A 13,092-nucleotide genomic window follows, 5' to 3' on the forward strand; every position below is an offset into this window, starting at 1 on the left:
TATCTATCTATCTATCTATCTATTTATCTATTTGATTCTATCTATCTATTGATGGTGGCATAATTGGGGAGGGCGTTAAGTGGGTGGCGCAGGGAGGATAAGGGGCCCCAACTGCATTGAACCACCTTTGGGGGCCCAGCTTGCAAAAGGTTGAGAACCCCTGATCTAGTCAACATAGAGCAAAGGAGCGTTTAAAGCTGTTTGGAAGATCGGATGCATAGTCAAACAAGTCTGTTTAGGGTTTGTCATGTCAAGTTTCCCCCTTCCCCCCTCCCTAATGTACAGCAAATTATTTTCCTATGCATACCTGTTAGAGAGAGAGAGAGAGAGAGAGAGAGAGAGAGAGAGAGAGAGAGAGAGAGAGAGAGAGAGAGAGAGAGAGAGAGAGAGAGAGAGTTTTTGTCACGATTAATTATATGGCCTTATTAAGCAATTAAGAAAATAATATATGCAGGAATAAAACGTTTATTAGTCTTATTATTCCATTTTGAGATTTAAGTGTGATCTTTTCATAGGTTAATAGCAGCAGCAGCAACAGCAGCAGCAGCAGCAGCAGCAGCAGCAACAGCAACAACAACAACAACAACAACAACAACAATAATAATAATAATAATAATAATAATAATAATAATATAGTTTTTTGGTAGACAAAAGGATGCCGATCAAGGATTCTACATAACCTTCCTCTACATAACCTTCCTTGGTGCCAGTCTTCCCGCCTATATCCGCAGCTTTCCACTGCACTCAAAAGACGAAGCATGTGGCTTAGCCAGCACCCACGAACTTACAGCTCCCGGGAGGAAATAATGATGAAAATTAAATATTTCCACTAGTAATGAACGTACATGAATAGACTTTACACATATCTTACACACATCTGTTCACATACACCCCTCTCGCACCCACAAACCAGCGACACCTCGTGTTCACACACACACACACACACACACTTTCGGTCATCTTCTTTACTGTTATCGGACGCCTAGAAAATAATACTTAATTGTCTGGTCACACAAGGTAGTTATAATACTATATACTGACCTCCAGTTCAGTACAATGAATAAATAAATAAATAAATAAATACATAAATAAATAATAATAATAATAATAATAATAATAATAATAATAATAATAATAATAATAATAACAATAGTTGTTACGCCCCAAACACACACACACGCACCCACACACAAGCACTCACACACGCACCCACACGCACCCACACACAAGTACCCACGCGCCTGTGGGCGCGCACATGAGCTGTGAGATGGTAGTGGATGCAGGCGAGAGACCTGTGTCTACATGAAAAACTGCTACTGGTGACCCAGCTCCATCCGCGTGACCCTTTTTTTATGAGGGTCACAGTGAGCCTGGCGCTGGGAATAACAACAACCCTCTTGGGAGACAAGGACAGACCAGGACAGAAACAAAGTATCTCTGGTGAGCGGAGGCCGTATGCTCAGCGACCTCCGCCTTCAGGAAGCCTCCCGTCAGCGTCTCTGTCAGTACCTCGCGGAGGATCGACTCCGTGCCTCGTGACTGACTAAGACTAACGTGTAGTGTTCCGTCTTCAGACTCAGGGAGTGCGGACGCTTGTCACGGCACGCCGGGGGACGTTTCCCGTCGGCGCCTCCATCACCGACCCGTCCGGCACCCCGGGGGGTGGTTGGAGTGTATTACAGGACAGGAGACTGTGCAGCGAGTTAGTTTGACACCCTCAAGTAGAAGCGTCCTGAGTGCCGCACCAGTGGGCCGTGCGTGCAGCAGCGCACCGACCCGAGGGGCACCTGGGGCACCGGACAACCCTACAGACGTTGAGTGCCATCCTACACCAACGAACCTCGACAGAGACCAGCGGTGACCATCCCAACCAGTTTAGCCCGTGAACCAGAGCCCCAACGCCCCTCCTGCACGCCCCTGCCGGCACCACCGCCCAGGGAAGGCGGTGCAGTCGACGGTGGCGGACGTCGACTGCACCAAAGAAGAAGAAGAAGAAGAAGAAAGGAGAAGAAGAAGAAGAAGAAGAAAGGAGAAGAAGAAGAAGAAGAAGAAGAAGAAGAAGAAGAAGAAGAAGAAGAAGAAGAAGAAGAAGAAGAAGAAGAAGAAGATTTCGAAAGTCTTTCCAAGGCTGTACATAAAACATTGAAAAAATGTCTTTTTTTATCATATATTCTAAATAGTACCAGATGAATGACTTCACCTTCCCCCGATGGTGTGTACATTTTACTTGATTAAACCCTCATCGTAAGAACACCATCTCTACAACTATTGCTAATACCTTATTTAACATGCTAAACTCTCTATGCAGCTCCATTACCCATTCCTCCATTGTCCCGTCGATAACTTAACTTTTTTTTTATTTTATTATGTTTATCGTCCTCTTTTACAACTTTTCTTCTATTATCATACCCTGAAGTTGTTTTATTTTCAAGTCTCTCTCCACGTGTCCATCCTTGCACAGAATGGGAGCATTTTATGTTGTTAGCATGTTTGCAAGACATCCTCCTATCATTCACTTACGAAGTTTTACAAACAGTTTTCCTACTCTTCATTACCAATGTATGTATCTTGGTTATATGTAAACAGAACAACATTGAATCCATATATTTTAATATTGCCTACACTACTACTACTACTACTCTAGCATGTCATGTTTGTAAGAAAGCATCAATTTATCTTTCTACTTAAGTATTTTTAAGTAATTTTATCATCATTATCAGTTACATCCAAAAACATCATATTTTTATAAGACACGGTCTCAACGGGTACGTGAGTAAGAAGTGAATGGACGCGCCCCAGTGCACAGAGCTTGTCACTGATAAGCAAGCGGTTGCTCGTCCTTGAGCAAGAGGATGGCGGATGGAGGATGGGGTGTGTGGAAGGTCTTACCCACACTTCAGACTATATAAGCTCTCAGCTTTCTCCAGCAGGATACTATGGCTAACAATCACGAGTACAGTATTATCACTATTCATTAATATATATATATATATATATATATATATATATATATATATATATATATATATATATATATATATATATATATATATATATATATATATATATATATATATATATATATATATATATATTTTTTTTTTTTTTTTTTTTTTTTTTTTTTTTTTTTTTTCAAAAAGACATCCTAAGGAAAGACAGAATAAAAAAAAAAAAACGCACTTGCTTCTCCCTCTGATACCACACACACACACACACACACACACACACACACACAGAACCACAGTAGCAGGCAGTAGCAGAATACCGGACTGGTGGCCGAGCGAGCACAGAATTGTCCTGAAGACGGTGGTCCTGTTGCTCCCCACACACCTCACCACACTAACCACACGCCTCACCACAATGTTCCTCATACTTGTACGGCCTATCCACACATTCTTGTCTCGCCTCCTTTAGTTTTATTTTGCCACCTTTTAGTGCCACAGTGTTCTTCAAACTTTTCACCTCTTATCGCCTGTGAGGAATTCTCGACATTCTCGTGATCTATCCCTCGCCCTCAGTTCTCATCCACCAGCACAGCGGCAATATTTCAACTTCATCTGCCCTTTCTTGTACTTAGAGATCATCCAGTTCTCAAAACCAAACACATGTAATGCACCACAATAGTTTCCAAATAAACACTGTCCTTCATCAGTGCACCACACCAAATGGAGTCCACTCACAATTAAGCTTTACCCTGCTTAGCCTTGGACCAGGAATTTTAGCCTCGGTGTGCTCGCTGTTTGTAACGTGATGCAGCAATGAACAGGGATGAGGGATCATAGATTCAGTCTTGCCTGTCCATCTGTTTTGTAACCTTGACAAAAGCTCAATACGCATAAATTATATTATGAAGACTATATTAAATATAGAGATAAATTATTAAATGAATCAATTAAAATTAAAATTAGGAATTAAAAAAAAATCTTGATACTCTTCTCTTCTCTTCTATATAAATGTAAACATATTGTTCCAGAGCCAACTTGTGATTGAAATGAGAGGTAAAAAATAATCGTGCTAAAAGTTATCAAGATCGACACAATTAGAATGCCGATAAGAGACTTGCCTTGAAGAGAAGATAGAGACAACTGCTAAACTCAGAAGAGATACCATTATGAACACACCGCAAGCTGCCAGTGAGCAGCTGAAACAAGTGTTCGGAACTAAGGGCCAGTGAAGAAAATTAATTAAAGGCGAAAAACGTACGAAGATGGTTATTATTTCTGAGGAGCTTCATTTAAATGCACCTCATTGGAACAACTAATCTAAGACATGATCTTCATATATCATTATTTGAGCGCAATTTCAAGATTATTTGCACACACACACACACACACACACACACACACACACACATACACACACATACACACACATTATATATATATATATATATATATATATATATATATATATATATATATATATATATATATATATATATATATATATATATATATATATATATATATATATATATATATATATATATATATATATATATATATATATATATATATATATATATATATATATATATATATATATATATATATATATATATTGTTGATCGACAGGTAAATGAAATCATGTCTATGAATTAATAAGAATGTAAGAAAATCAGTAAAATGTTCAACGACAAAGTGCTGAGCACGCGAGAGGTGGAAAATATGCCAGATGCAGCTCTGATCCGAGACATTTTGCAGGATATAACGTCATTACATTGGTCAACTATGTGAATATGCGTTTGATATCAAACTTGAGGTGAGGCGGACAGTGACCCATGAGCCACAACAGTCAGTATCAGAGTGAGTATGGGTATCTGCAATGACCAAGAATATAATAACATGTTACAAGGTAAAGTGAGGAGAAAGGAGTAATAATAGGTATACAAGGAGGGGGTTCAACGGGAGAAAAAACGAGGGATGAGGAGAAAGAAGTAATGGAGAATAATGGAATTGTAATTGGAAAGGAACTGGTTGTGAACATTCACTTTAAAAGCGAATACTTTTCCTTCATATTCTCGTGGTGCTGCCTGGCTGATGGCACTCATTAAAGTAACCACAATGATACTCGCGGATTCGACGCACTATGTAGTATGTCCCTTAATAATCTTTATTCCAGGTGCCTGCAAACTGACTTGAAACAAAAGTACACTTGTACGCATGTTTGCCAATCGATCTCTGCGGAAAATTCCGTTGGAATCTTCCTCCCGTGCTCTCAAAATTGATGATGAATTTATCCTCGCTATCACCTCACACTCGCTCTTGGCACGCGCAGATCGCAGTTGATAGCTGAATGACCAGCCAGAGACTCAGTAAACTCCAAATATTTAACTCTGATATTATAGGTAGATCAATAAGCAACCATTTGTAATAACTTCAAACGCAACATGTTTGTACATTTGATGTATGACTGGCAGCCATCATCATCCCTAAGCTGAAGAATTAATGTCTCCCCACGGAACTTCCCCTTGTCCATTCATAAAGGTAGATTTAATGATAAGATTACCGCTTGTAGATCCTCTGGCGGAAGCGTTGTCTGTCTGCTGATAAGGAACAGCTGATACTTCGCATATACTTGTACTCACGAAGTAAACAAACAACCTACAACATTTCGACAAATGACATCTCCATAAAAGTACGGAAAGTTTTGAACCAGTCATTTATTTTTATGAAGATCTTTACACATTCAGTGATTTACTAGAAAATAAATAAACAAATAAATAACTCGGTAATAATCCGTTTTGGTTCGCACTAAGGAACGGCAGTTGATTTCGTCTAAGGTCAAAATAAGATAATAAGTAACGATAAACTATTCCATACACAGGAGAGAGAGAGAGAGAGAGAGAGAGAGAGAGAGAGAGAGAGAGAGAGAGAGAGAGAGAGAGAGAGAGAGAGAGAGAGTGTGTGTGTGTGTGTGTGTGTGTGTGTGTGTGCGGCAAGGGTGTGCTTACATGATATGAACATGATATTCCTGACCGTCTTGGAGATACGCCCAACATTCTTGACCTTTTCCTGACCTCTAATCCTTCTGCTTATGCTGTCACCCTTTCTTCTCCGTTGGGCTCCTCCGATCACAATCTCATATCTGTATCTTGTCCTATCGCTCCAATCCCTCCTCAGGATCCCCCTAAGCGAAGGTGCCTCTGTCGTTTTGCCTCTACTAGTTGGGGGACCTGAGGAGGTATTTTGCTGATTTTCCTTGGAATGACTACTGCTTCTGTGTCAGAGATCCGTCTTTGTGTGCTGAGCGCATAACAGAGGTGATAGTGTCTGGCATGGTGGCGTACATTCCTCACTCTTTTTCTCGATCTAACCCTTCTAAACCTTGGTTTAACACAGCATGTTCTCGTGCTATACATGATAGAGAGGTGGCCCACAATAGGTACTTAAACCTTCCATCACCAGAATCTCATGCACTTTATATTTCTGCCCGGAACCATATCAAGTCTGTTCTCCAACTAGCCAAAAACTCCTTCATTAAGAGAAAGTGTCAAAACCTTTCAAGATCTAACTCCCCTCGTGACTTCTGGCATCTAGCCGAAAATAGTTCTAATAACTTTGCTTCTTCTTCTTTCCCTCCTTTATTTCAACCAGATGGCACCACTGTTATCATATATATTTCTAAAGCTGAACTCTTTGCTCAAACCTTTGCTAAAAACTCTACCTTGGACAATTCAGGGCTTGTTCCTCCCTCTCCTCCACCCTCTGACTACTTCATGCTACCTATTAAAATTCTTCGCAATGATGTTTTCCATGCCCTCGCTGGCCTAAACCCTCGGAAAGCTTATGGACCTGATGGGGTCCCTCCTATTGTTCTCCGAAACTGTGCCTCCGTGCTTGCACCTTGCCTAGTCAAACTCTTTCAGCTCTGTCTGTCAACATCTACCTTTCCTTCTTGCTGGAAGTTTGCCTACATTCAGCCTGTTCCTAAAAAGGCTGACCGTTCTAATCCCTCAAATTACCGTCCTATTGCTTTAATTTCCTGCCTATCTAAAGTTTTTGAATCTATCCTCAACAGGAAGATTCTTAAACATCTATCACTTCACAACCTTCTATCTGATCGCCAGTATGGGTTCCGTCAAGGCCACTCTACTGGTGATCTTCTGGCTTTCCTTACTGAGTCTTGGTCATTCTCTTTTAGAGATTTTGGTGAAACTTTTGCTGTTGCCTTAGACATATCAAAAGCTTTTGATAGAGTCTGGCACAAAGCTTTGATTTCTAAACTACCCTCCTACGGCTTCCATTCTTCTCTCTGTAACTTCATCTCAAATTTCCTTTCTGACCGTTCTATTGCTGCTGTGGTAGACGGTCACTGTTCTTCTCCTAAATCTATTAACAGTGGGGTTCCTCAGGGTTCTGTCCTGTCACCCACTCTCTTCTTATTATTCATTAATGATCTTCTAAACCAAACTTCTTGTCCTATCCACTCCTACGCTGATGATACTACCCTGCACTTTTCCACATCTTTTCATAGATGTCCAACCCTTCAGGAGGTAAACATTTCACGCAGGGAAGCCACAGAACGCTTGACTTCTGATCTTTCTGAAACTTCTGATTGGGGCAGAGCAAACTTGGTATTGTTCAATGCCTCAAAAATTCAATTCCTCCATCTATCAACTCGACACAACCTTCCAGACAACTATCCCCTCTTCTTCAATGACACTCAACTGTCCCCCTCTTCTACACTGAACATCCTCGGTCTGTCCTTTACTTATAATCTGAACTGGAAACTTCACATCTCATCTCTAGCTAAAACAGCTTCTATGAAGTTAGGTGTTCTGAGACGCCTCCGCCAGTTTTTCTCATCCCCCCCAGCTGCTAACTCTGTACAAGGACCTTATCCGTCACACATCTGGGGGGGTTCTACTCACACTGCTCTTCTAGACAGGGTGGAATCAAAAGCTTTTTGTCTCATCAACTCCTCTCCTCTAACTGACTGTCTTCAGCCTCTCTCTCACCGCCGCAATGTTGCATCTCTAGCAGTCTTCTACCGCTATTTTCATGCTAACTGCTCTTTTGATCTTGCTAACTGCATGCCTCAGGTCCTCCCGCGGCCTCACTGCACAAGACTTTCTTCTTTCTCTCATCCCTATTCTGTCCACCTCTCTAATGCAAGAGTTAACCAGTATTCTCAATCATTCATCCCTTTCTCTGGTAAACTCTGGAACTCCCTGCCTGCTTCTGTATTTCCACCTTCCTATGACTTGAATTCCTTCAAGAGGGAGGTTTCAAGACACTTATTCATCAATTTGTGACTTCTGCTTTGACCCTTTTATGGGACTGGCATTTCAGTGGGCTTTTTTTTTATTGGATTTTTGTTGCCCTTTGCCAGTGTCCTTCCTACATAAAAAAAAAAAAGAAAAAAAAACATCCCATGTTGATTGTGGAGACTGGGGAACACTAAGCAGCAAAGTTTCTCTAATCTGTCACTCCCACCAGCCGTGATTACAAAGGCACGACTATGTATGTGACAATCTCATATAAAACCTTAATACATACCTACAACAATGCTTTATCAGTTACGTAGCAACGACGACACGACCGATATTCCCCGTCAGCGCGGTCTTTGTTCTCATTCTGTTCATTGTGTATGCTATGGCGCAACAGGATGGAGTGCTGTTGGGCTGACGTGGACGGCAAGAAATAGAATCATTGAATCTTAAACTTCCAGACGGGACATTCTCTCTCTCTCTCTCTCTCTCTCTCTCTCTCTCTCTCTCTCTCTCTCTCTCTCTCTCTCTCTCTCTCTCTCTCTCTCTCTCTCTCTCAATGACTATCAACGAAAGCACTGTAGTGACTGAGTAGTCTGGTCATATGGTAAGATCCTCAACTGCATATATGTCACATTTGCAGCAGCGTCTGTTAATGCAACCCAGCCGCTCTGCACCGTCAGTAATGCTGATCGCGTCGCCGCCAATCAGTGCTTCCGTCAGCCTCCTTGGTCAGCTCCTACCTCCTCGTTTTTTTTTTTTTTTTTTTTTATCTGAAGTGCTACTAACGTACTGAAACTGAATGCAGATTTAGTGCAACTGAATGCATCGATAATGTTAGAACACTAAGAAGGCGTCGCTTCTGTATGAATGTTTGTCCTCCGCATGCAATCAACTTTTTTCTCATTTACCAGTGCAGTCCATGATTAGGTGTGATTAGCTCTTCTATACGTACTTAACTGAAATACCGGGTGTGTCTGACAACGCATCTGCCACGCTCGATCATGTTGTCAGATAATTGTTAAACTTCACCAGTTGTATTTCATAAAACGAAGAAAGAATTTTAAATTTAAAAAGAAATAACTGTGACATTCTCCTTATGTCTCCAGGAAGAATCCAACATGGTAAAACGTATGTACTAGTGGATAAGAATGAACCATTTCCACTTAGGTCTCATCACGGGGTGGTTCGTGTTCACACTTATCGAGAGAGAGAGAGAGAGAGAGAGAGAGAGAGAGAGAGAGAGAGAGAGAGAGAGAGAGAGAGAGAGAGAGAGAGAGAGAGAGAGGTTCCAAAACCTTCACTAACAGCCTACACTGGGTGAACCAACGCCAAAAATAAAATGTGTAAATGGGCAGGTCAAGTCAGGGTAAGTTAAGTTATACGGAATATTACGTACCCAAGGCTGATTCCTAAGTAAAACTCTTCTTTGTACCGTCACGCGTCGCACAGGAACACTAGCTGTACACAATGAAACAGAAAAAACAAACAGTAGAAGATCTGTTGGCCCTTACCAGGATGTTTGATAAGCAGCACTATCTACACTAGAGTAAGAGACGTAAAAGTTAGTACCGATCCAACCACAGTGTACCTGTTTGACAAATGATTGACATAACATGTGTTCCGTGCTGGCCCGATTATCTACGCCGCGCAGTGCACATCAAGACAGGTACAAAACACACTTGGTTTTGGCTTCCTTGGTACGCGTTTTACCCAACACGAAAAGTTAACATGATACCATGATACACCGTAATTTTACCAAACGTTCGTCTTTTTTTTTTCACATAATTATTTTACTGTCAACTGGAAACGGAAGAGCCAGCATTCAAAATTCACTTACTGTCAGTATCACGAATGACGTACGGGCACCCTCAACGATAACAGAAGGTCGACTGCTGGCACTTGAGGCGATGAGTCGGACCGCGCGAGCCCGGGAGTGCCAGATGGCGGCTACACTAGCAATTAAGTTTATTGGAGGACAGAATTTCTAATGCAGTGTGATTGATAGATTTTTCTATAACAGATGATAATACATTATTTAGACCATTAACCCGAAATGCCATAATTTTGCATAATCAACAGATTCCAAATAACCTACTACTACCAAAATTCAATGATTTTTTTCTTTTATTTAGAATACAAAAGTTACTTGGTGAAGGAACAAATATAGCACTAAAACATTCTAATTCCATTTAGTAGGCACTCAGTGATCGCTATTGCGGCGACAAGTAGTTTTTATTTAGATAAAGATAAAGTGTAACTTTCCTTTCATTCAGGACTGAAGGCAAAGAGAAACATGAAAATCGGGGAAACAATGTCTAGGTACAAAGTGCTTTTCATCTATTTACTTTCAAGTACTGGACTTCCATATATCTACTATTAATCTACGATCAATTATGGTGTTTTTACGTGCCTGAGGAAACGTCGTAAGAGAAGCAGACAACTCATGCCAGTCTGACCTTCCCTCTGAACACAACCTTTATTATTCACATCCGTGCCACAACTCTAATTCACCCAATGCACACTTACAAACTCCTGAGTACAACACATTATACAGATAAGGAATGCTTACTCCATATACACTCTGCTAAGTGAGATTCGAATAATCCAGCACGATGCTACTTTGCGACAAGACCATGGATCTACCGCTGACCCACCGTGACTTTTGTTATAAACTTTTGTTATAATGGGAACAGAAGTACAACCATCAGGTCAAGTCATTAATACCTTCGAACTCTTGATAAACGATGACTCACCCACAGATGTTCGTCTAATCACTGTAACACGTGCTCACACAGCACACACCAAAGACCAACGAGTAATGGCGTGATACTACAGAGACTATCATTCACTGTGACTTCAAACCTTAAAAAAATAGATAAATAAATAAATAATAATAATGTAAAGATTTTTTTTTTTTTTTTTTTTGTTTACCACAGCTGTCTATGGAAGTGACATTGTCTCATAATACCTTCTTTGAAAAGATAAGTATATTTTAATGTTTGAACGTTTTGTTGTTAACTGAACCTCACGTGCCTTCGTCACTGGGACCAGAAGTAGCAGCTCGAAATGAAAAGAGAGAGAGAGAGAGAGAGAGAGAGAGAGAGAGAGAGAGAGAGAGAGAGAGAGAGAGAGAGGAGAGAGAGAGAGAGAGAGAGAGAAAAGAATCAGTGAACTCAGAAACTTAGGATAATTATGCATTAGCATATGCGCATATGTAAAGACTTTTGAGGATGGGTACATTTATTCATGGAAAATTCGTGAGTGTTATCACTGAATATTATACCTGTTACAGTACTAACGTTAAATCTTAATTCACAAATAAATCTCATAATAATCAGAAGAGCCAAAGACAGTGACATGTACGTATACGGCTGACTAGGGCAAGGAAGTAGGGTGTGGATGGCTTAGCCCTGACTTGCTGATGAGTGAACGCTGGAAACCTGTGCACGATAGATTCGTGTACTCGTAAATAAGTTTGTCAGTACATTGTGTTCCGTAATGTAAACCTTTATGAAAAGGCTTGACTCAGCGACACGTTTTGTGGCAAATAATAACTTTTGGGGAAAATATATACTGAAAAAGTCATGTTGCTAAACTTAATTAATTAAAATCATATTACTACAGTAAATATTTATTTCCTTATTTATATAAATGCATGCTTAGTGCATATCTGATCAGTTTTTGCATATTAGTATCCATATTTTGCCATTTTAAAGTACATCCTCAAGTGCATATCTTGTCAGTTTATACTTTGTATTTGCATCCATATTTAGCTTTTTTTTTTTTTTTTTAAGTGCATAGTTATCCTGAGCCCAGTAACTAATCACGTAGTGCGTTGCTGCGGCGACACTACTTCAACTATCTTGATCCTAGCTCATTTAGATTTTCTACGAATCAATCGTAAAGCATTACTAGGGGTATCGTGTGATCGATATTAGCAGAAATGGCAATGGATACACACCAAAGACGAACTGGGCTTATGTTTCACAGATTGACAAATAAAGTATCTTTAGCATCAGTCATTAACAAAGCTCGTAGGATGACAAAGTTGATAAACATGTCACAGGGTGTCAACCACAGAGCTGTCATTAAGTGGGTGTGAAGGTGGACATATGTGATGTAATGAGTGTATTATATAGGGGTAGTTGGAGGTATGGGATATATGTTGGATGCTTGTAGGTGACTGTATGAGTGTGTATGATGTTGCAGGTGTGTTGGACAGGTGTGGATGGGCTTATGTGATGATATGGGTGTTTTGCTTGGATATAGGTGGGTCTATATATATACAGTATGTGATGTTAGCTGTGTTGGGGTGAATGGATGTGAGTGCTTATGTGAATGATGGATGGGCGTGGGTGTGCCTTTCAGATGTCATAGGGTTTTGTGTCAATATGTATGGATGCATGTCATTAAATGGGTGTGTTCGGGAGATGTGAATGGGCCTGTATGATGTAATGGGTATGTTGAGTGGATGTGGGTGGACATGTGGTGTTATGGGAGGGAGTTTCTGAGGTGAAAAAATTAATATAACTTTTTGGTGGAAGGAAGACACATTTGTGATATGCAGCAGAATAGCTCACCTTAGATACAGCATGGCACATCTGTTTCACTAAGTGCTAACAAGGATTCAGGAGGGTCTAGGTTATGTGATGATGTATATTGAAGGTGCAGTAGTGAGCACAGAAAAGTCCATTGGATGGGACAGGCCGTGGCAAACTGTGCTGTGTGCTGCACTGCGGCTGACTGGCTGTGCTGTGACTGCTGTGGTTGTAATGCAGAGAGAGAGAGAAAAAAAGTGATTAAATACTGAAAGTATCATCCTTAATTCAATGTTTAGAAAATCTGTTTTAGATTTTACCATAGGCCCCAAAAGAAAA

General features: G+C 40.5%; 1 protein-coding gene across 5 annotated transcripts in view; it reads right to left on the bottom strand.

The window, feature by feature from the left end:
* LOC135101579 (proton-coupled amino acid transporter 2-like) overlaps positions 1-12,953 on the bottom strand; it is a 35,256-nt gene extending 22,303 nt beyond the window's left edge. Inside the window, exon 1 of one of the 5 annotated variants that reach the window (XM_064005710.1) lies at positions 12,796-12,953. Coding sequence is in view for 1 of the 5 variants with exons in the window: in XM_064005705.1 (XP_063861775.1) it covers positions 9,804-9,825 (22 nt within the window). In the remaining 4 variants the exon portion in view is untranslated. Of the gene's footprint in view, positions 1-9,611; positions 9,636-9,726; positions 9,750-9,803; positions 9,841-10,052; positions 10,158-12,795 lie in introns of those variants that run through there. The other 4 variants (XM_064005709.1, XM_064005705.1, XM_064005712.1 and 1 more) reach the window with 4 other exon arrangements.
* Between the last annotated feature and the right edge of the window lie 139 nt (positions 12,954-13,092).

This window comes from Scylla paramamosain, chromosome 6 (genome assembly GCF_035594125.1).
Source record: "Scylla paramamosain isolate STU-SP2022 chromosome 6, ASM3559412v1, whole genome shotgun sequence".
Lineage (NCBI taxonomy): Eukaryota > Metazoa > Arthropoda > Malacostraca > Decapoda > Portunidae > Scylla > Scylla paramamosain.